Source organism: Anser cygnoides, chromosome 2 (genome assembly GCF_040182565.1).
Source record: "Anser cygnoides isolate HZ-2024a breed goose chromosome 2, Taihu_goose_T2T_genome, whole genome shotgun sequence".
Taxonomy (NCBI): Eukaryota; Metazoa; Chordata; class Aves; order Anseriformes; family Anatidae; genus Anser; species Anser cygnoides.
The window spans coordinates 131,010,026-131,035,221 of NC_089874.1; the positions used below are offsets into that span (position 1 = coordinate 131,010,026).

Below are 25,196 nucleotides of genomic sequence, written 5' to 3' on the forward strand. Positions count from 1 at the left end.
GTTAATAGTCCTAAAGATAAGATAGGAATGCTTTCTGTATGTGACTGTGAGGTCAGATGTAAAGAAAAAAAAAACTAACAAAACCATACGAAGAAAATATTATGCAGCTTTCTACTTCTTTAGAATTACTGCAAAATTAATTTTGAAATATAATTTCTTACTCAAGTTTGCAGTATCACTTATCTGAAAGGACTGTTTTGCAGTCTATACAATTTTAAAATATCTGCTTATCTAAGGCTAATATTTCTTGGCTGTCAGCAGTAGATGACTTAGAATTTGAAAGAACATATACTACAAGCTGCAAGGTCACAAAGAGTTTGAAAAACAATGGAAGTGTCTAATATGAAAAGAATACTGCTGTATGTGGATTTGAATGCTAATGAACTTTATAAAGTCTGGACTGACAGGACCAAAAGCTGTTCATTGACTTCCCTCCTCAACTGCTCTAGTTCTGGGACAGCATTGTGATCTACTTAAGACAGAAAGAAAACGTTAATATTCTAGACTAGTCATTTAGTATACATTAATTGTTCATGATGCCAAAAATCCCCATGAATGCGGATTTTTTATGAATTTAAGATTTGACTGTAAGTAATTTCCTTAGCAAAACATGAAGTATAAAGAACATGAAAATGGTATAAAGAACAGCTTTCCTGTCATGTACATTTTTCCATATCAAAAAAATCAGTTGAAATTAGTTTTTATATTACAGAAGCACTAAGGGTCAATTAATTCCCTCTCTTTAGTAGTCACTGAGGGGCCTGTTTTGGCAGCATTGAAGAAGTTCTATTAACAGTGGAGGGAATAGCAGGAATTGATCATGTCATTTGTGATATCTTCCATTTTACATTCATTTTCTTATTTTAAAGTTATTTGTATGCCAAACTGCTTTTGGATTTGGAGTTTTGAAATAAAACACAGCTCGTTTATGTTATATTAAGGTATATAAAAATGTATAAAAAGATATTTTATATAAAATGATATAAAAATATTTGTGTTTGAGCAACATACAGTCTTGGTATGAAAAAGCCAGAGATAATTAATTGAAAATTTTATCAAGGAATTAAGGAAAATCTAAGGAACAAAAGATAATTCTGGTTAACATGAAAAACTAGTATATTATTTTAGATAGCATATTTAATGCAATGAATCAGCCATATAACTAGTAAATAGTTTTGTAGCAAATAGTGCATTGCAACAAATTCTGCTATTGAAGAAACTTCAAGCTGAACCATTGGAGTGTAATAGGAGTCTATCTCATGATGAAACTACTGTGACTTCCTAAACAAATAAGGGAGTTCAATAAAAAAAATTGCTTTTCATCGATTCAAATTTGCAAAGATACTTAATATGCTTTAAAAATAGGGAAAAAATAGTAGTTAGAATCAAAGATAGTGAAACTGTACACTAGAAGTTCTGTGAAATGGCACTTTCTGAATAGAATTTCATGTTTGTAGACATGAAATTGTTTAACATAATGCTGAATATCTTATAGATTTGCCAACTATTATTTATTTTCTGCAGTGTATAGGAAGTACAGCAGTAGGTTGAAAAGGATAGCCCCCACGATCACCCTCCAAAATTTGCAGAGAATTTGTGCAATCAGGAACGTGATCACAAATGCTCTTCAATTTGGGGATGACTTTGGGATAGCCACTTCTTTAAGAATCTTGTTGTCATAATTATGCCAGTGGTGTCTGTTGGGATCCACTGGGTGTCCACAAGGAAACAGGACGATTTGTGCCTCATGTAATAATGAGGACTGGGAATTTAGAAGGATGAATTTTGAAACTCTTTTTTTTTTTTTAGGTTGTCTTCTGAGAATGTCCATTTTTCATTGATAGTTTGCCTGTTGTTGATTGCTGTCTTTTTTTTTTTTGTTTTGTTTTTTGTCAAGGAATTATTTTATGATGCCATTTTGTAGCTACTTACAGTGCACAACAACTGCAGGCACTCTTTCCATTCAAATAAGCGCTTCAGTGCTGTATGTACAGTTATTTGCCCTTGTTAGTTAAGCAACCTGGAAGTTTTCCTATATACATAATCTTTAATGTAACTGTTCTGCAGTGTAAAGGGTAGTTCTCTGTATAGAATTACTTGGGAAGCAAAACATTTGACATTTTGCTATCCAGAATTTAATTAGTACCTAATTAGCAAGTGAAATTTAGCTTTCCAACAGATACTCAAGTAACTTTTTTTTGGGGGGGGGGGGGGGGGGGGGGGGGGGGGGGGGGAGGAAGGTTAACTGGATTTGTACATGCCATGTGCACCAGCTGATGAGCAGTGGACCTACCTAAAATCTCTGCCTTCTTTTTAGAGAAGGTGAATTATATTTTTTCTTATGTCTCTGAATGTTACTTGAAAACAACATGCTGTCATTATATCTTGAGATTGTGCAAGATCCACTGCTGCCATTACAACAACACAGGATGTTATGGAGGGAATCTCTAAGGTTTCCTTTCTTGCTGTAGCATTTGTGTTGCTTGAGGTCTTGGTTAAGTGTACCTACACAGCTGCTTGTTGTCACTGTTAATAATAAATAAATATTGTTGATATATAAAAAATAAATAACAAGTGTAGAAATAGGTATCTGTCTTTTAAATAATGATAAATATATGGGGCTTGAGGATAGTCCATAATCGTATCACACTTCTTTACTGTTGAGAAGAGAGAGAGCAAAATGGCATATAATCCTATGGTCTCTTTACACAGAGCAAGAGTGGTTTGTTTAGGACCTTTTACACTACAAATCAACAACAAAATGTGTAGAAGGTCATAGGAGATAGGAAGCTTCCTGGATGTACTTGGGTTCATGGAAGAACTGGAGTTAGTGCAACTCCTGATAAGGTTATTCCGTAAAGCATTCCAAGATTATCAGAAGGGTTGCACTGTATCATAAAAGAAAAAAAAATGCAGACAGAATATAGCATGCAGAAGCAGTTTTCCAGCTCCTCCCATTGCAGCACGCAAGAGACACGGTTATAGTTAACTTTGGATTATCAATCACTGTGAAACAGAATGGAAAGGTTGTACATTTGAGCAGCTTTTTCACTGTTTTTGCACTCAATGATGAGGCTCTCGGAACCAATATTAGACATGGAAATGGCAAACTACAGTGAAGTTTTAGATCCAACATATACTGCGCTGGAGTTCGAAACTATGCAGATTCTGTATAATGGCAATGGTGAGTTCTGTTCCATGATGCAAAATCAAGCCAGTTAGCAGAAAAAGTGAAGTTTAGTAATGTTATAGGGTGTTAGCTAAAAGTTTTAATAATGGAGCTTTTGGGAGTTGTTTTCAAACTACAGATCTGCTGTTTTACACTTCATCGCTAACTCTAAGTTAATAATGTTATAATTCTTTAACATTAAGGAAAATAAAAGGGAGGTTATATGTAATAAACTAACTGAACTGTACTGTCATCAGTCAGTTAATCAAAGGAAGAAAATGGTGTATTCAGCAGTTGTTTTATTTACTGTAGGACAAATGAATAACTAGTATTGACGATTTGGACATGAAAGTATATTTTGTATATAACATTCATAAGGACAGGACAAAATTATCCAGAGGCTTGTGAAAAACAAACAAACAAACAAACAAAAAAAAACACCCTACTACTTCCTGATGCCTAATTTCTAATTATTGGACTAATATTTTACTTATTTAAATGTTAATCTAGATATGTGTATATGCGAATGATAGTGATTATTTTAAATCATGTTGGCTTTCTAGAGGGTACAGTTTAGCTGAGAAAACCTATTGGCATTTGGCTAATGTAGCATTTTACTTCAGGTGGAATTTTTTAATGCAATATTTTTTTTAGAAATTGAACCAGTCAGTTATGCTTGAAATAGGAAGCACACCATTTAATTCTGCCATCTTTTAGCACTGACCAGAAAAATAGGAAATTTCAGACTATTAAAGTGAAGAAAAGTGTCAGGTGAATTAAACTAAACTAAACTAAAATGACTTTCCAAATCTTCTAATGTATTTCAAAATTTGTTTTAGCTGTATAATAAAGCATAATTCATAGATATAGTATATATATTATAGTGTATATAATATACATGAAATATAATATGTATTAAAAGGCAGAACAAATATTTAGTGATTTACAGGAAATATTCAGCACCTGCATTTCCTACATATATAAATTCCTGCCATAGAGAGCCCAAGTTAGTTTTTGTTGTTGAGCTTGAAGTTTTATTTGAATTTCTGGTATTACTTTACAGCCAGCTTAGTAAACAGAAAAGTAGATTTGGTTATTGATTTAGGAAGAAAAACAGAGCTTCACTGCCAAAATGATTTTGAAGCTATCAACAATGATTATGTAACTTTTAGATGATTTATCTGATTTTTCTTTCAATATGGGTGATTTCATTGGTCATTTGTGTTTTGCTGAATTGCACCCTTCAGATCTGTTAATGTTACATAGAATGGGAAAGCAGATTAGGGAGATTAGGGTTATGCTGTATTGCATTATGTGTTGGTGATACAGTTAGTTAAATTATTCACTGTAAATGATTAGTTTGACAGTTATTAGTTATTAAATGTAGTCCTTTTCTGTTTAGCATTTGCTTTGAACTTAGCTTATGTGCTTTATGATAGAATTTATCAAAAAGATTGACTTCAAGCTACTGTGCTAGTCTGGAACAGAATGTCTCTTCTGAACTTTCATATGTGTATTTTTGAAATTTAATTAATTAGAACTGTTCAGAGAAAGTTAACTGTCCACATTCAGATAGATTATGCAGTTCTATTGAAATCAGAGAACTTTACAAAATCAGGTCAATTTCACAGATATTTTGTTTCAGAATAATAACAAGGAAAACAAGTATCTACATATCTCTCTTTATATATATGTGTATTTGTCTATATGTGTATATATATGCACATATACATGCACACACAAAGAGATACAACTTATATTGCTTTGAAATATTTAAAGTTAAATATTGTATTTTTATTCTGTATAAACATATACATATATGTACTACATATACTATATATATATTATAATTCGCAAAAAAAGCTTTTATATTTCTCCAGCTAAATTATTCTGTAAACCATTTTAAAAATAATTTTCCAGTCATAACAAACCCAATTTTAAAATAAGTTCTTCACATAACTGAATTATTTACTTTTTTATTTTTTTTATGAGCATTTTATAATCTGATTCTTATCAACCATATATCTGTAAAGCAGGAAAAGTTGGTGCTGCTTCTCTCTTTGTCTAAAGAATTCTATTTAAATTTTAAGATCCTTGGGACACAAGCAAAATTATATGTTTGCAGAATACATTTCAGATGGATCCACTATGACATGACTAATGATATTTATCAATATCAATAGTTTTACTTTTCAACCTGTCCATTCTTCATGATCTGATGTACTTGAGTTTTTAATGCAGGCTTGAATATCTAAGTATTGTGAAACTCTTTCCTCTCTGACTGAATAACTACAAATGTTAAAGACATACTGCAAACAGTTTTCCTTTCATAAGACCAGAAACATACTCAGAAAACATGTCTGTTAAACCTTGTGACTCAAAAGAGAATAAATATGACTATTCTGATTTAAGGTAAATTTCTTCATTATTGTTTACCACATTCAGTGACTAAATGTTAATCATATGTAGATAATCTCTCATGCAACTATGAAGTCTACACAAGTGTTCCTTTGGGTAATTTGTTCAAGGAAGTAAAACCAAGTCATCTTAGCATGCATTTTATCATTTATTATGCAAAAACTTTTTTTTTTTTTAATGTCATTTATGCAATTGTTTCTTTATATTATAGGAGCTGGCAATAACTTGTGACTATGAGACGTGGTATATGATATCTTCGCCAGCTAAGTAGGCAACGCTGATCAATGTCAAAGTTACTCATCATGTTAGTTAGAATATATATGTAATTATACATACAAAGTTACGCTTCAATTGTTAACCCCTTTCAATTGGATAGAGTTTGGAATAAAATTATTTCTGTTGTGAGCTTCATAAATTCTGCTAACCTGACTCTATCAATTTGGAAGTGTTCATCAGAATGACAACCAGATACATATACTGTGGTAAATAAATAGTAAGTGTCAATTAAAAGAGAAAAGACCCGAAAATCCCTCAATTTAGGTATAAATTGGTCATGGGGTCGTTGTTGAAAGTCTTGTCCATAACTACATATGCTGTTCTTGCCTTTCCTCAGATAGTTCAGGTGAAGCTCTCAACATGAATACTGTTGACAGTGGAGTCAGCAGTCTCTGTGCAATATGTGGAGACCGAGCAACCGGAAAACATTATGGTGCTTCCAGTTGTGATGGATGCAAGGGATTCTTCAGACGAAGTATACGGAAAAATCATGTTTATACATGCAGGTATTTAAAAAGTTCCTCTAGATGCATCAAATTAATGAATGTACCAAAAATTACTTCAGACTTTTTCAGAATTTTTAGAACTATTTAGAAGTATTTCAGCTTTATCTGAAGGAATTCTAAACATTTTAATGGAGTGTGTAAGTGATGATATATTCTCAAAATCTGGAAGAAAAAAAAAAACTTCCACTCAAGACTACTGAATTGGACTATCTATACATGGCTTCTCTGAGGTGAAATTTCTGTAACACCATACATGCTTGTAAAAACAACATGTTAAATGAATGTTTAATTTCTCATAAGGGAGTCAGATTCATTGATATATGTATATATTATTATTTTTTTACCTGTAGGACTTGTAAACTAAATGATAAAAAGAATGGTTACTAGGAATTTAATGACCGTCAAGGTAGCACTTTTTGAAAGTCCTACCTTAATTATCAAAGCCAGGCAGATTTTTCTGATATTAGCTTTTTTTTTTTTTTTTTTTTTTTGCTATGAATTATATTCTTGTCTCTACTAGAAAAAAAATGTCACTGTATTACTAAAGAGCTGTCTTACTTTTATATGGTTATAAAAAGCATCACAGAATCATAGAATGGTTAAGGTTGCAAGGTTGACCTCTGGATGACCTCTGGAGGTCATCTGGTCCAACCCCCCAGGGACACGTAGAGCAGGTTGACCAGAACCATGTCCAGAAAGGGATCTCCTGAAAATAAAGAAAAAATAAAAATAAAAATTATTTTATTGTCTTTTCACTAGCAATGTGGAAAGTGTGATTCTTAACTGTTTTTTAATTTTTCCTTTTAAAATTGTTCCTTATGAAGGCAGTTTCTGAATAGAAAGTCTAAGATTTATGAGTCTTCTGAAGACAGTTCAAGCACATCTACACATCTTTCCACTTTGGTGACACACCGCTTCTTTTAGTGACCATTCCCCTCTCTACTCCCCTCCCCCCTGTCAGTATGAATCGCAGTCTCCTAATTTTTGGATGCTTAGCTGCCCAAATTGTCATATTGCAGGTATGTGAACCATATTTGAGGAATTGCTCTGTGCATGCACAAGTCTGTAATATGCCAGTTTTAAGTCACGCACAGAATATGTGGAGTCCTCTGTGAGTTTAGACAGATCAGTAAAAGAAAACTTATTTACAGCCTCGTTGCTGGAAATGTTTGCTCCACTCTTCCTTGAACACTGAGCATTCTTATAAGGAAGTAGCTGCCTTATAGGTAGATCACGCTGATATGTCATAGACATGCTTCCAAAGTGGTGTGACAAGAGCTGATATAACTGACTCCAAGTAGAGCTCTGGAAAACATATATATATATTTATCTAACACATGCACAGCAAAAAGGCAAAAACAAATGGAGAGGAGGGGATGCCTCATATCCATTCTCTGTAAGTACATCTATCTGTAATGGTGAATGAGAAAGCTAGGTAAGCTTTCTTGTAGTGTCATGCTCTGCGTTTCCTCATGTCTTTATTTTATTGTCGTATTCAATTTCTTTTCCTCACTCTTCCTGTTTAAGTTGTCATCTGTAATGACACAGCAAGTACCTTGTTCATTGGTATCTCCTGGAAAAGTAAACTTTGCCAGCCAAAGGTACTGGTTTTGCAGGTATGGGCTCCTCCATGCTTGTAACAGTTGACATTTTCATCCATTGTCCCATCTTTTTCCTATTAGTAGGTTTTCTATTCTTCCCCCCCCCCCCCCCCCCCCATAGGCAGTTGCTGGCATATTTTACATGTAAACTGAGGTGTAATTGATGCACATAACTCCAAATGTTTTTACACTTGTCCATTCCAATACACACTTTATACCCACACACACATGCATACAAAATAAGGAGGTATGAAATGCCTCTCAAGACTGGCTAATGGGAAAAAATATATATAGAAAAGTGGTTATAGACATTATTCTGTCAGGACAGATTATTTAGTTTTCATAATCAAGGTGGTTCTTTGTTAATGCTTTGTATATTTACCCTTTTTTTTTTGTCTCTGATAGATTCAATCGACAATGCGTTGTTGACAAGGACAAAAGGAATCAATGCAGATACTGTCGTTTAAAAAAGTGTTTTCGAGCAGGAATGAAAAAAGAAGGTAACATTTGATATAATTTATTATTTGATATACCAAGAGAAATAATCTGAATGTGTTTTAAAATTTAATCAAAATTAAAAAAAAACCACAGCAGAATAATTCAATAGAAAAGTCTGCTCTAGTGCCTGAATGATGGAGAACTGCTTTTATACTGAGGTGACATATGCATCATCTAATTTTCAGGTGGGTAAGAAGTTTTAACACTTTGGGCATTAGAAAACATCATAGGTTTAAAGTGAATCTGAAACTGTTTAATCCATGAATCTTGGCACCAAAATTTATTAATTTCTAAGCATTGAGATATATGCCTGAAAAAGTTCAAAGCATGAGATTTTAGTTCAAATTTTTATTTTTTTACCAAATTTGAATAATAAAATCCGTATCTAGGATTTCTACCTTACTGAAGTTACAGTGCCAATTTACTTGTTTTTCCCTTAATTTTAGATGTTTGAAACATTCAAATGAGAGGAAGTTTTGTTAGGTTGGGAGAAAAAGTACTGATAAGATTAATAGCAGTAACTGTCAGTGGAGTGTCCATAATCAGAAAGACTTCTAACCTCACTGGGGTTCTCATTTGTGTCTATAGGAAGATTGTTATTTAGGCATCTCCATGGCGGAAGAAACATGGGTATCCCAGTGATCTTCTTGTGGAAGTGGAAGGATTTGATCACTACAAAGCAATAGCGAGAGAAAGGCAGTAAGAATATCAGAGAATTCTTGTACCAGGTTGTTGGGCCTGTTGCTTCACTGCCAGTTATAATGTAGAGGCAAAAAGCATCCTAATCTGGTTCAAATAAGCAGTTAAAATGGTTCTTCCATCACAAAATTTATGTTTGCTGTGATACTCTTTGCAACCTGTTTTATTTGTAACATGGTATGTCTACCTGAAGGCCAGTCTGCAATGTGAGCACATGGCTCTCTTGTACTGTAAGTAGTCTATATTAGCTTTAGTCTAGACATAGCTTTCCTAATATGAGGGAATTATTTTCTTTATTATTATTATATACATATATATTTTGTGTGTGTATTTCTACCATAGTATTTCTTTGCTAGTGATCAAGTTGTGGCATGAGATAAAAAGCATTTTTTCCTTGCAACTGCATGGGAGTATTCTAAATAGAGTAGCGCTGAGAATGTATGAAATGGGTTTGCTAATTTCTGTGGAGCATGGTTTAATCTTCTGAAATTTTAATTAATAAAATCAGTAACATGTTGGGTATATATTATCAATCTAAAAAAAAGAAAATGGGAGACTTTCAAGTCCATAGCAGCTGTAAAACTTCTGCAAAAAGCAGAACTTTACAGACATTCAAAAACTGGAATTAAAGAACAGTTTACCTCAGAAGGGACATCTCTAAGTCCAGGCCCCCATTTAAAGCAGGGCTAACTTCTAGCTTGCATCAGGTTACTAAGGTCCCTGTCTGGCCAGGTTTAGACAGTCCCCGGTAGTGGAGATTTCTCAGGCTCTCTCAGCAACTTCTCCCAGTGCTTGACCACCCACATTATGAAGATTTTCTTCCTAATATCTAACTGGAATGTATTATATTGCAATTAGTGTAGTGCCCATCACCTCTTGTCTTTTCACTGTGCATCTGAGAAGAATCTCTCTACAGAAATTAGACCCCCACCTCCACCTCCACCTCGGTCCTCTGCTATATAAACAAAGACACCTCTTCCTGCTTCACCTTGGATGGCCTGTGGGTTACATCACCATAGCCCTCCACTGGGCACCTCCCAGTTTTCCAATGTCTCCCATATACTGGTGAGCCCAGTGCATGGTTTGCGGATGCCACCACAAGGCATGCTGCTGACTTATGTTTATGAACTAAAAAGATATATCCTATTCAAAACTTTTAATCTCATTTACACTGTTCTGCCTCCTCTGATCCCACTACCTATAGAACTTTAATTTTTCCTTGTGTCCAAGCTACGTTTATTCACGGCTTCCCGGTACTAAAGTAATTGAAAAGACTAAACTGTAAATTTCACTACTCATATTCTGTTTTAGACCTCTGTACGCCTTCAGGTTAAATCTTATATTGTAACTGTAATATAGTTTATATGATGTATTCTCAGCTTGTTTTCAGCAAATCTCTCTTTCAGTGTGAAAGTGAAAAAGGGCTTCAGCGGGTAGAGGCTATACAAGCCCTCTTTGAGCAAATATTCCCACTTATGCAGATGGAGTCTGAACAAAGGTTTTAGGAAGACAGACAATCCAGTCTGTCAGAAATTATACATACACAAGAGCAAATAGAATCATTTGCCTATGATTGTCAAAGTGCTCTGCTAGTGACTTTCACTAGTGATTGTCAGAATAACGTACTATTTTTCTAATACCAATCATTGCTGATTGCTGACCTTATTTTAACTATGTAGCACTTAAGCTGCTGAGATCCAAAGTGAATGTTTATTCTCCATTCTTGTAAAAAATGTTATTTTTGTTTGTTTGTTTCACGTCTGCACAAACATTTAGCACTTTGTGTTTATCACTGCGCAACATTTCTTATTGTGACCTTAATAAAAGGCCCATCATTGAATGTCCTTGGCAAAAAGTTACTACACCTCAGGAATAAACTGTGTGCATTGTTCAGATAAACCCTGAAAACTATGCAGTGTATGGAATTTTTATTTATTTATTTTCTTTTTTATTGAAGCCTTTGGTACTACTCCTAAATTCTGTAATGCAGATTGTTTCCCACAAAACAGCAAACATATCTTTGGAAATAAAGCTACTGCTCTTAAAAGATGATGAGATCCCTTGTGCAATGAAAAGATTCTGTTCAATGAAAAGATGTGTTCAGCATAATTCTTTTTTTTGTTGTTTTTCTTCTTTTTTTTTTTTTTCCTTCTTGGCCTAATCTTGGACATGGTCTGGGTTTTAGAAAAATCTGATTGATAGTTTTATTTTCTCTTCTTCCTTGAATTCAAAAGTAAGCCTTATTGCTTCATGAGCCTTCCATGTACTAATTAAGGATTTCTTATCCAAAGTCCTTTTAACTGGCTTTTTTAGGACCCCATGAGACAAAACTTACTTTCCTGGAACTTTTTTCTTGCTTTTTTAATATATTGTATATATATTTGTACTTAGTTAATGCTCTGTAGACTGGCTAGGAATTCATTTGCACTGAGGAACATGAGATTTAAGCCCTCAAATTACATTACTAGAGGATTTAGTTAGCCATTCATTCTGTTTCAGGGTTTTTCACAGAAAACCAAGAGTAGGGCTTTCAGACTTCCTCTCACTCAGAGATTTTGTCAGTGGTGGTGCCTCTTGACCTATTCAGCAGTCCAGAGATGTCAATTTCTACCATTGTCATAAAGCCTCATTTACTGAAGTGGGTAAAATAACAAAATGACAGAATATGTTCAAGTTCAAAGGAAGAAACATATATATATATATTTAACTTTAATAATGACAGTCACAAAAATGCTAATAATTCAGTGTCTCGATGCAATTAGTTATATTTAGTTTTACAGGCAAACATCATTATATGGATAAGGACCATGAACAGGTATTGTCATCTTTCCTCACTACACAGAACTAAAAGCAGAAAGTATTTTTTGATGTCATATCTTTTGATTCTTATGCTTATCTAGTAAACCTCTGAAATGATATTGTGTGGTAATGTCTACAAGTTAATAAATGAGACAATTATTTTCTTCCAGCTGTACAAAATGAACGGGACAGAATAAGTACAAGAAGAAACAATTTCGATGGCTGCAACATTCCATCTATTAGCACGCTGTCACAAGCTGAGACACTCTCCCGTCAGGTATTGAGATCTACCATAAAATTATTTCCTAACTTTAAGAACATTTATGCAATAGTTAAATGCTTTCAGTTTCTCATTGTGTTAAATGAAGATTGTTTTTTCTCCTATTTGCAAAATGCACCCAGCTTCAACTTCCCAATGAAAGAATCAGCAATAGAATACCTTCTTAAAGCAAAGTCAATAAAAAAATTCTACTTTGTCCAGGACAATATGTCCTAGGCGCCTTTCTTAATAAAGCTTTATGGTTCTTACTGCTTTTAAATCAATTTCTGTCTCAGGCAGCTTGTGGCATCTATCTATCCTTGAGACTGGCTTTCTCATGAAACATTAGGGAAAATTTGTCCAAAGCCATTACATTTCAAAGGGGTGTGGACACTCATTTCCTTAGGTTCTTTTGAAAATCCCATTTTTAATATCCTTAAACATTATAAATACGGCAAACAGAAGTGTTCCAACTGTAGTCTATTCACATCTCGCTTTTAAATTTTCTTTGTCTCATCTGAACTTAATTTTCTTTTTTTTTTTTTTTCTCATGTTCAATCAATTACTGACTGGAACAGTCTCCAGTCCTTTTCTGCAACTCAGATAAATCATGGTCATTGATTCTGCATTCTTGCACCTCTTACTAACTTAGAATTTAACTGCCACCTTTATGATTTCATGCTGAATGATTTATACATCCCCAAATGTTTTGTAATCTCATCCTTTATCAGCATCTCTCTTAGGGTGAAACTGTCTGTAAAGAATTGATGCAGGAATTACTGGGTGATAGGCTTTGGCACATATTGCATGTCTTGGCAGACTAGATGAACGTAATGTACCTTCCTACCTTTCATACTATACAGTATGAAAAATATACCTATTTTTACCTCCTTAGTAATTCTTTGAACTTGCTTATTGTGCTTTGTGTGTGTTACTCCCTTAATCATTTCCAACAGACACCTGCAGTTCAGCAATAAGAGCTGTCTTAAACAGAATCATGTCCTCAGTCTTTTCTGCCACAAACTTCTTTTCAGCTGTTAGATTCTTGTCCTAAAACATCACCTTGTGCATACATGTGAATGTATTATACTTATTTGGTATGTTGTAGTAGAAGAGAATTTCTCCCAATAAGCCAAGCACATATGAAGATATATATGAAAGTCATCTCAAAGACCAAGAGGTGACATTAACATGACGGAAAAGTGAAATCCTTCAAGTCCTTTTTTTTTTTTTTTCTTTTTTTTTTTTCTTTTTTCTCCTCAATCAAATGGGTCTGTAAGATGAGTTCAGTCCTGAGAAGAGACTTGGAAATGGTGGTAGTGTCACAAATAATTGGCTAAGTCCTTCAACTTTGAAAATGAGGAAGAAGATAGCATTCTTCCATTTTTTAATTTTCATATTAAAATGGAGAAAATAAATTGCCTTGTCCCCTAATATCCCTCATGAGGGCAAATTGTCCAAGTAAAATTTTTTTCTCACAGGGACAGGAGAAGCTTTCTGGATCATGTAATTGCGAAAGGGACATGGTAGATTCTCATATCAGTAAAGATATGAGTCACTGATGCTTCTCAGGATGATAGGGATATAGTGTTATATTGTCATGTTCATCAAGTTGATGACTCCCATGTTGAACCCCAGAAATGAAGGGCAGGTCAAAGCAATGAAGAAATAGAAAAAGGAAAGTTCACAGCTTCATGTCCTTGTAAAGAAATGCAAACCTAGGAGTTCATTATGAATCCCCAACAGAAGTTCATGAAGTAATTTCAGCACACGGCCCATATTTTTTCCTAGAAGGTATAATTTATAAAGTTGCATCACTTTGATTAAAAGATATTAAAGGATGGAGATGTATCAGGTTCATGGGTCAATAAGTCTAATGATTTAAACTGCCTGTTCTTTTCCCTCTTTGGTGGTCCTTCCCATCAACTGGTTGGTGGATAGTAATATGTCTTTTTCTTGTAGATCAGAGAGTATCCTGCTATCAAAACTTTTTTTTTCTGTGTAGGTATTTTTGAATCATGATCAAGACTCCTCTTACTTTTCTGGAAAAAAAAAAATGAAATATGTTGAATTTCTTTGTTCTCTTACTGTACTGTGGGTTTTCTAGATTGAATGACACTGGTAGTTCTTACCTGAATGATATTCAGTGTTTTCAACTTTGTTTTTGTAGAACAGATACCAGAAATGGACTCATGATTACAGCAGGGATTTCACAAATGGTCTGCCTACAAAGAGACAATGTCTCTAATGTTTTTCCTACATGATAGCCTTTGAATTATGTCTGAGGATTTTTTCACCTGCCTGGCTGCTGTATTCCCCTGAGAAGTAATGTTCAGATGGTTAACTGCCGTTACTGTCTAAGCTGTTTCCAAGGTTTTAGGCTACTGAATTATGTAGGAAGTGCTGGGCTTTAGTTCAGAAGTGCAATTCCCTTTGACCACCCAAGTAAAATGGGATTTTACCATGGATCCCAATGGGGGATTTAACATGGATCTGCAAATGAGAGGAATATGGTAGGAGTCAACCTAAATAGCATCCAGCATCCTGAAATTTGTAACTATATAAAAAATCAAACAATCTTTTCTTATCTTGGGACTGGGGTGGGGGCAGCAGCTATAACCAAATCACCGGATTTCCTGAGGATGCTTTCTGAAGTAAAATGGAAGGTGAAACTCAGATTCATAGGTCTCATACAGTATTCCCCTCCCCTCCCCTCCCCTCCCCTCCCCTCCCCTCCCCTCCCCTCCCCTCCCCTCCCCTCCCCTCCCCTCCCCTCCCCTCCCCTCCCTCTCCTCTCCTCTCCTCTCCTCTCCTCTCCTCTCCTCTCCTCTCCTCTCCTCTCCTCTCCTCTCCTCTCCTCTCCTCTCCTCTCCTCTCCTCTCCTCTCCTCTCCTCTCCTCTCCTCTCCTCTCCTCTCCTCTCCTCTCCTCTCCTCTCCTCTCCTCTCCTCTCCTCTCCTCCCCTCCCCTCCCCTCCCCTCCCCTCCCCTCCCCTCCCCTCCCCTCCCCTCCCCTCCCCTCCCCTCTCCTCTCCTCTCCTCTCCTCTCCTCTCCTCTCCTCTCCTCTCTCCTCTCCTCTCTCCTCTCCTCCCTCTTTATCTCTCTTTTTCTTTGCCCTTAATGTTATTGCCTCTATGAGCTCTTTCATTTTTCTAAAATGAGGTAAATGATAACCATTTTAGAGGAAAAAAAGAAGCAACAACAACAAAACAAAACAAAGCAACAACAACAAAAAAAAGCAAAACAAAACTCTCCCATCTATAGACAAAGAAAAGAAAGCTTTAGTATCTTTAAAAATGATGCTTTGGAATAAGACGATATTGTATCATGATATGAATAGTGTAATTTTAAATATACTTTAATATACACTGCTAATAATGAGAAAAATTATAATTCATTGTTGGCAGTTATTGGTCTACATAGTCAAGGAATGTCTCAAGAGTATGTGATAACTGCTGTCATTTTTTTTTAAATATGCTGTTAACCTGTCATATAAATGCAATTATATGAAATTCAACATTATTATTTTTTTCTTTCAATATGTCCAGATCTCAATCTCCAGTCCTGGTGCAAGCACTGACATAAATGCTAAGAAAATTGCTGGTATTAGTGATGTCTGTGAATCTATGAAGCAACAACTTTTGGTCTTGGTGGAATGGGCTAAATATATTCCAGGCTTCTGTGAATTACCATTGGATGACCAGGTACAAGAGGAGACCAAAGAGAGAACTTTAATTACTGTTGTGTCATTTCTGTGATATTTAAATTTTATGAGTAAACAGTCATTTTTTTTTTTTTTCTGTTCAAATAGAGTTGGGTATTAGATCCACCTTCCCCCCCCCCCCCCCTTTTTATTTTTTAAGTTTTATAACATTACCATCACAAAAATAGAGGAAATTTATATGACTTCAGCCTTTTAAAGGAAGGAATCAAGTCTTCAGCAAACCAATACGTCCTTCAGTATTTTGTGCTTTCTGCATTGTTTTGCAAGGAGATACCAAGCTGAATGTAAAAATGAAAAAAAAAATAATCTTGTAAAAAAAGAACTTTTTTTTCTGATCTTGCAAAGTGTTTATTTTGTGTCCATCTTTCATTATAATATGGTTTAAGACATCCTGCTATTTAATATGAAGCAGGTTTTCCTTACAAAAAAAAAAGTCATGAGAATCTTGAGTAATTGCCAAACACGTATTGATGTCATTCTATAGCAAGTAATCTTTCGTATGATATAATGGACTCAAATTATATTGTATATAACAAGAGTGTGGGGAAAAAGTCATTAAACCTTGACGGGTTCTTCAGGGTTTTTATGTGACAGAGGTCTGACCTATCATCACATCTGTAATACACCTAATGTTTAGTGGTTTTCAGAGTTAACCATGCTGGCACACTTAGAACAAGTGTCTTCATGTTGCAGTAGGCAGTCCTGTCACTGACCGCCTGGGTAGAAGGTTAATTCATGGCTCAGGATCTCCTGATTCCAGTCCACTGACATTTAATTCAGCTTGAAAATGCCTCTGGGAAGTGGCATTGAGAAGGTCTTCTTTTTGCCTCTTCAGTCTTTCAGTTTTTAATAAAGTCCCGTGAAGAGGGTCAGATCATCCTTGGATTTGAAACTCAAACTGAGCTCATTTGCTGGTATTCTCAGGTATATGGAGTTGTTTCAGGCGACAGAAGATTCCCTCCAAAGTAGGATCTTGATGCTTTAGTAAACACACATAATATGTGTGCACATACTCAAAGTACTGAAATAAGTTAAAAATCTGTTCATGTAAAAGAGGGAGAAAAATAATGTTAGATCTTTAAATACAATGGTTCCATAAGGGCAACAAAAGCAAGCAATAAATATTGCTGCTTTTAACTTGTTTAGATGGCATGAAAGAGTATGGCATGAAAGGATCAGGCATCATTAAAAAGTTACTGGCTTTCTTAAAAAGAAAAAAATATATTGCTTGGAAAGATAAGAGATAACTTAAGGCTGAAAACACCCTTGCACTACTCAAAGAGTATGTCTGGGAAATATTCCTGAACTTTAAGTATGTTAGAAAAACAATGACAAAGGTATTGGAAGTTAAAACGAATGCCACATTTTCATTTGTGATAACCTCTTTCTATCAGGCATTGTGCATTTATTTATCAAGTAAACCATCTAGTTTGGGACAAATGATTCCTGATCTTGAAGTCAAACCATGGAGCATGTCAATGTGGATAAGTTAACTCTACTGAGAATCTGACGAGTCTTAACACATTAAGTATTCCTAAGTGCTGTGTTCCTTTACGTCACCCATAAAGTATTAACTTGGGTTCATAAGAAAAGAATTGCTTGCAAAGACAGAAATTCTGTGAGGAAATGGAGGTCAGTGCTTCAAGCAGACATTAAAAAGGAGAGTAAATAGGTGACAAAGAGTAAACTAATGATCACATTTCGAACTGCCTTCCTGGTATGAATCAGGTTTCTTTGTTGTTGACTGTAGCAGATATTTTAGCATATCTGGCTGTGTTGGGGAAAAAAGCTCTTTTAAGTACAACATAAATTTTTGGTTCAATGTGACAAAAATGAAAGAGCAATACTGCAGAATTTATCACCATAGTTCATTCCAACCCACTGGAGTCTTTAGTACCAACTTACAATTCCAGAGCAAAATTTGATAATGAAAAAAACACTCAGAAATAAATGCATGTACAGTATTTATTGAGAAGTATTCTCCAGAGCTGTAAGTTTAAAATCTAGACCAACCGTTAGAAGTGACAAAGTATAACAATTTAATTATAGTGCGTTATTAATTCAGTGCTACAAAATGGAAGTTTTTTTCATTTAGTTTACATTGTACCTTGGAATCTTAACAGTACCTATAGCTGAATGTACCTGTGGTAATATGCATCCTCATTTCTTTTCCCCTGTTTAGAAGTTTTGCTTTATTTTCTAATGAATCTGCTGTGTTTTTCTTTTTTCTTTCCTTTTTTTTTTTTTTTTTTAAGGTTGCCCTGTTAAGAGCACATGCTGGGGAACACCTGTTGCTTGGAGCAGCAAAACGGTCTATGGGGTATAAGGACATTTTACTTTTAGGTAAATATTGATTTTATTTCAATTAATAATGATGATGTTATAGTACACTAGCAACCATGTAATCACACGAGTGGGACAACTGTTCTGGCACAATTAAAGCTATACATTCTGTGAATGCTAAACAGCTATTAAAGACATAATGTCACATGCCCTGTTTCAGCAAAAGCAGGACATTTTTTGTGTGAATTAACATGAATAAAAATCAGATATGAGAAACAATTCAGAGAGTTCCTAGCAAATAGTTTCCTTATATTAGCAATCTTCCTGGCATCTTTGTTCCATTAAAAATAAGCAAAACAAACAAACAAAACAAAACAACACAACAACAAAAACACACAAGAAACCATTTAAGAGAGGAGTCTCTTAAAGAGAGGAGTCATTTCAGTCTTCATGAAAACTGTTTATCTGGTACTTCCCCGAGAGCTCTTTAGACAGAGATCTTACAGGCTAGAAAAGTGAATGGCCTGTTCCCTGCAACTATCTTTCGCAAGAGGTCTTTCACTGCTGCCTTGACGGTCATCACATTTTCATCATGTAAAGAGCAATCCTTTTGTCCCCTGTCATGTGAGAGACAGGTACATCCATGGCATGCTGAGGAGTGTCGCATGTGTAACAAATCATGAGACAAACTTATTGTTGGTCACTGTAAATGACACCTTTTCTGAGTTATATAAAGAGACCATGGCTAAAGGGACATTGTCACATGGTGGAAGCATGTCTTCCATTCATTCACACAACAGAGAAGCACAGTCATATGATGAGATGTGTGCCTGTGTGCATAATGACCTGGATTATGACATGTTAGCATTGTCTGACACAGTACTCTGCCAGTCTCAAGTGCACCCTGCCAAAATGGTCTCACTGAATACGTGCAGTGCTTTGGCTGTTTTGTGAGAAAGTGTGTAAGTCTTATTGGAATGTTGATGTGTGTCAAGACTATGAAGAATAAGGACTTATCAGTGTTGTGGTACAAGAAAGTTTTCTGCTACTTGCTGTCTTTGGGACTGCCTTTTCATAGCTCTAAATCAGCTTGAATTTACTTTCACACATACCATAACATTAAAGCAACAGAAAGATATTAGTGGAGATTGCTCTGGAGATATTACTGGCACCAGCGCACCAGCGATATTTTCAAATTAGAAACTATACAAATGACTTCCTTGATGTAGCTTCTTTCTCTAGCTGCAGTTTTACTGACAAAATTAATGAAATAAAAATGAGATATTTACAGTTTTATTAGGATTAGTAAGTAATAAGGACAAATAATGAGAAAATAAGCAGAAAATTATAGTCAGCATCACCAGAATCAGCATATATACAAAAATAAGAAACAATTTGAGGCTCTAAGGCTTATTTCCGATGCCTAGAAGTAGATGCCTGTATAGTTTATGAGTCATTTTGGCATGGATCTCTTGTGATATAATCATCAGCTTTTCTTTCAAAAACTGCTTTGTGGCTTCTGGAAATTCTATGGTTTTCCCACTGTTCTCATTACTTATGTTAGATGATTTCTGTACAGAAGTTGAAAGAAGATACCAAAATGGTCACTTACCCAATATCAAAATTTAAAATGATAAGAGCAGAGAAAATTGGTTCTTTACTGAAAATTTTCTGATGCTTCTACATTTTATTAGGAATAACAGGAGAACCTGTTGGATAAAGAAGCATTTCTGGTGCCTTCTCTGAAAGAAGTTTTCTTTGTCCATGGACAAATCCTGATCATTCAGCTTGGGATATGTTATTGTAATGGAGGAGGAAGAATTTTTAGATTGATTTACATTATATTTATCTTTTGTATAAAGGCCTACTTCCTCCATGTTCATGCATTCAAATTTCCACCTTAGTCCTGTAGACTAAACCGTAACTACACATGTTGGCATATTCATCCACACAGTTTATTTACTAGGTGAGAGCTGTAATTTAACAGTTTTGTATGATATAATGGATAGCTATTGAATAAAAAACAAACAAAAAAACAAAAAACAATTTGATTAAGCAAAATGAAGTATATTTTTGAAAAATGTTCTTCATTTATTATGTTACATCTAAATCTTTGTATCAGTCAACATGTTGGTATTCTTTCTCTCCAAGGTAACAATTACATAATCCATCGCAACAGTACAGAAGTAGAGATCAGTCGAGTGGCAAATCGGATTCTAGATGAACTAGTTCGACCCTTCCAGGAAATTCAAATAGATGACAATGAGTATGCTTGCTTGAAAGCAATTGTGTTTTTTGACCCAGGTACATATTTGAAAATATTTCAGAATTATTGCCAATTATTGATTTTGTTCAGATTATATTGAAACCAATCTCTGTTCATGTAGCAAGTGCTCATGTTTTGTTTTGTTTTGTTTTGTTTTTTCAGATGCAAAGGGCTTGAGTAATCCAGTAAAGATTAAGAACATGCGGTTCCAAGTCCAAATAAGTTTAGAGGATTATATCAATGACCGTCAATATGACTCCCGAGGAAGATTTGGAGAACTTCTGCTTCTACTGCCTACACTCCAGAGCATCACTTGGCAAATGATTGAGCAAATACAGTTGGTTAAACTGTTTGGAATGGTTAAAATTGACAGTTTGCTTCAGGAAATGTTACTGGGAGGTAAGATAACAACCTCTCAAATTTACCATGTTTTATTCTGTTGAATGTAGCATACAGGGATGTTGAGGGAATCATGATGTAAGCAAGCACTGTGACTACTGCCACAATGACTGAGCTTTGGGTCATATAATTGTTGGCTAAAGACGGCCGCTCATGTTGTTCCCTCAGTCCTACAACCTGATTTTACTGTGTTTTTCTCAGTCATTGCTGGATATCTAAACATAGAATTCACAGAATCACAGAATCACAGAATATTTGAGGTTGGAAGGGACTTCTGGAGATCATCTAGTCCAACATCCCAGTCTCAAGCAGGGTGCCCTAGAGCACGTTACACAGAATCATGTCCAGGAGGGTTTTGAATATCTCCTGAAAAGGTATCACCCATCCCCCTCAACCTCTCTGGGCAACCTGTTCCAGTGCTCACTCATCCTCACCGTGAAGACATTTTTCCTCATATTCAGATGGAACGTCCTGTGATTCAGTTTGTGCCCGTTGCTTCTCATTCTATCATTGGGCACCACCAAAAAGAGACTGGCCCCATCATCTTGACACCCGCTTTTAAAATATTTATGTAGATTGATAAAATCCCCTCTCCGCCTTCTATTCTCCAAGCTAAATAGGCCCAGCTTCCTCAGCCTTTCCTCATAAGAACGATGCTCCAGTCCCCTAATCATATCTGTAGCTCTCTGCTGGACTCTCTCCAGGAGCTCCATAACCCTCTTGTATTGGGGAGCTCAGAACTGGATACAGTACTCCAGATGTGGCTTCACCAGGGCTGAGTAGAATGAAAAGGTTACCTCCCTCAACCTGCTGGCAACTCTTCCTAATGCACCCCAGGATACCATTGGACTTCTCGTCCAAAAGAGCACACTGCTGGCTCATGGTTAGCTTGTCTGCCAGGACTCCTGGGCTCTTCTCTGCAGAGCTGCTTTCCAGCAGATCAGACCCCAGCTTGTACTGGTGTCTGGAGTTGTCCTTCCCCAGCTGCCAGACTTTACACTTTCCCTTGCTGAGCTTCATGAGGTTCTTGTCAGTCCACCTCTCCAGTGTGTCCAGGTCTCTCTGAATGGCAGCACAGCCCTCTGGTGAGTCAGCCACTCCTCCCAGTTTTGTATCACCAGCAAACATGCTGAGGATGCGCTCACTCTATCCATTCATCCACATCATTGATAAATAAGTTGAACAAGAGTGGACCCAGTACTGACTCCTGTGAGACACCATTAGCTACAGGTCTCCAACTAGACTCAGCACCACTGATCACAACCCTCTGAGCTCTGCCATCCATCCATGTTCTCAGTCCTTCTGTCTCCTCATGTGTCCCATGTTTCCTGAGCTTGCCTATGAGGATGTTGTGGGAGATAGTACCAAAACCCTTGCTGAAGTCAAGGTAGACAACATCCACTGCTCTCACCTCATCTACCCAACTAGTCATTCTGTCATAGAAGTCTATCAGGTAAGTTATGCATGATTTCCCCTTGGTGAATCCATGCTGACTACTCCTGATCACCTTCTTTTCCTCCACATACTTAGAGATGACATCCAGGATGAACTGTTCCATCACCTTTCCAGGGATGGAGCTGAGGCTGACTGGCCTGTAGTTTTGTGGGTCCTCCTTCTTGCCCTTTTTGAAGACCGGGGTGACGTGGGCTTTCTTTCAGTCCTCAAGCACCTCCCCTGTTCTCCATGACTTTTCAAAGATGATGGAGAGTGGCTTAGCAATAACATCCACCAGCTCCCTCAGCACTTGTGGATGCATCCCAACTGGGCCCATGGATTTGTGGGTATAAGGTTAGTTTAAATGATCTTTAACCTGATCCTCTTCAACCAATGGAAAGTCATTCTTTCTCTAGATTTTTTCTTTGTCTCCAGGGCCTGGGATTCCTGAGGGCTGGCCTTAGCAGTAAAGTCTGAAGCAAAGAAAGCATTCAGTAATTCTTCCTTCTCTGTATCCTTTGTCACAAGGACACCCACCCCATTCAGCAGCAGACCCACATTTTCCCTAGTCTTCCTCTCTGATGTATTTGAAGCCCTTCATGTTGTCCTTGACATCCCTTGCCAGATTTAATTCCACATGAATCCTAGCCTTCCTTGTTGCATCCCTGCATATTCTGACAACGTTCCGGTATTTCTCCCATGTGGCTTATTGCTTTTTCCACATTCCATGTACTTCCTTCTTCTGTTTGAGTTCTTCCAGGGGCTCCTTGCTTATCCATGCAGGTCTCCTACTCCCTTTGTTTGACTTCTTACTTATAGAGATGCACCAATCTTAAGGCTGGAGGAAGTGATGCTTGAATAAAAAACATCTCTCTTGGACACCCACCTCCCCACCCCCGCCCCTTCATTTCTGGGGCCCTAATCCATGGGATTCCACCAAGTAGGCCCCTGAAGAGGCCGAAGTTTCCTTTTCTGAAGTCCAGCGTTGAAATCCTACTTAATTCCCTGCTTCCTCCATGCAGGATCCTGAACTCGACCATCTCATGGTCACTGCAGCCAAGTCTGCTGCCAACTTTTACTTCTCCAACCAGTCCTTTGTTTGTTAGTACAAGGTCCAGCAGCACACCTCTCCTCGCTGTCTCATCTACCCTCCAATTGTATAAAAAAGTTGTTGTCAGTGCTTTGCAGGAACCTCCTGGATTGTTTATGCCTAACTGTGTTGTCTTTCCAGCAAATGTCAGGGTGGTTGAAGTCCCCCATGAGAACCAGGGCCTGCAATTATGAGACTACTTCCAGCTGTCTGTGGAAGGCCTCATCAACTTCCTGTTTAGGTGGCCTGTAGTAAACACCCGAAAGAGTTTCACTCACATTAGACTGCCCTTTTATCCTTATCCATAAGCTCTTGACTTGTTCATCATCCACCCTGAGGTAGATGCTCCATACATTCCAGTTGCTGTCTTACATAAAGAGCAAATCCACCAACTTCCACCACTTAACCTTCCTGGGCTGTCTTTCTTAAAAAACGTGTAGCCATCCATGACAATATTCCAGTCATGTGAGCTATCCCAACATATTTCTGTAATTGCAATGAGATCAAAGCCCTGCAACCACACACAAATCTCTAATTCTTCCTGTTTATTCCCTATGCTATGTGCATTGGTGCACAGGCACTTCAGAGAGGTATCCAAACATGCCAATAACCCACGAGAGGTGCAGGAGAACCCCCCATAGTTATATCTTGTAGACACCTTGACTACATGCATTTGCTGGAGGTATGTCGACTTGAGCCTTATTTTGTTGTCTGGGTTGTCTCTGTAACTCTCCCCTCTCCTCCCCCTTCCTAGTATAAAGCCCTCTTCACTTCTGTGTCTAGCCTGCAAACAAAGATGCTCTCCTCTCCTCTGACAGATGAATCTCATTATCTCTTAGCAGGCCAGGTTTGTCAAGGTGAATCTCATGGTCTTAGTAGCCAAACGCCTGTCTGTGACACCAGCCCTGTTACCATTTGTTGATTTGCCAGCTTTGACTGGCCCTTTCAAACCTCTTTCCTTTGACTGCAAAGATTGATTAAAAACTACCTGCTTTTGAGTCCCTTACTGCGACTCCCAGGGCTCTGTAATCTTTCTTGATACTCTTTCGACTGCTTCTATCACTCCTATCACTGGTGCCCACATGACAAAAAAAAACAGTGGATAATAGTCAGTGGACTGAACTAGGCTTGGTAGTCTCCTGATGACTTAATTTCCCTGATACAAATGCCCAGTAAGCATCACACCTCTCTAAAGAGTGCTTCAGGTCAGCTAATAGGTGCTTTTGTACCTCTCAGAAGAGAGGTGCCTACCACTATCACCTGTTGCCTTTACTTAGTTGCACTGGTTGTTATACTGGGAGCAGATTCCTTATGTAGATTGCAGAACCCTTACGAATATTTCAATAAATCCACTGTTACTGCAGTCAAAACAGTGCAAATAAACGTAGTGCTTAATGTGGTTCAAGTCTGGTTAAATTGTTTAATGAATACCCAGAAGCAATTATTCAAATTGCCAATCAAAATATTTGCTCTACAGAAATGTAATTATTGCGGTATAAATTGCTGGCAACAACATGCTCTTTTGAATTGCTATGTGCTCGTGTTATTTTTGCAGGTACTTCTAATGATGCCAGTCATCTGCATCATCCAGTACATCCTCACTTAGCCCAAGATCCATTAACTGGCCAAACTATCCTCATAAGTTCAATGTCTGCTCCTGTACATGCAGAACAGATTTGTAAGTAATTGCAAGTTAGCCTTCTAACATAACATTTCAAAGTTACAGTTTAAAATATTAATTAAAATGGTGACCTGTCAGTGCTCATAGAGTTATTT

The 25,196-nt window shown here is 36.6% G+C and overlaps 1 protein-coding gene across 3 annotated transcripts in view; it reads left to right on the plus strand.

Annotated features, from left to right (window-relative positions):
- Positions 1 to 25,196, plus strand: part of HNF4G (hepatocyte nuclear factor 4 gamma) — a 68,561-nt gene that overhangs the window by 40,091 nt on the left and 3,274 nt on the right. For 2 of the 3 annotated variants that reach the window (XM_066993098.1, XM_066993099.1), the window contains exons 3-10: positions 6,201 to 6,369; positions 8,376 to 8,470; positions 12,137 to 12,243; positions 15,773 to 15,928; positions 18,204 to 18,291; positions 20,383 to 20,535; positions 20,660 to 20,896; positions 24,976 to 25,098. In XM_066993098.1, coding sequence (XP_066849199.1) covers positions 6,224 to 6,369; positions 8,376 to 8,470; positions 12,137 to 12,243; positions 15,773 to 15,928; positions 18,204 to 18,291; positions 20,383 to 20,535; positions 20,660 to 20,896; positions 24,976 to 25,098 — 1,105 coding nt within the window. In that variant the 5' untranslated portion in view covers positions 6,201 to 6,223. Of the gene's footprint in view, positions 1 to 3,025; positions 3,185 to 6,200; positions 6,370 to 8,375; positions 8,471 to 12,136; positions 12,244 to 15,772; positions 15,929 to 18,203; positions 18,292 to 20,382; positions 20,536 to 20,659; positions 20,897 to 24,975; positions 25,099 to 25,196 lie in introns of those variants that run through there. The other variant, XM_013172553.3, reaches the window with a different exon arrangement.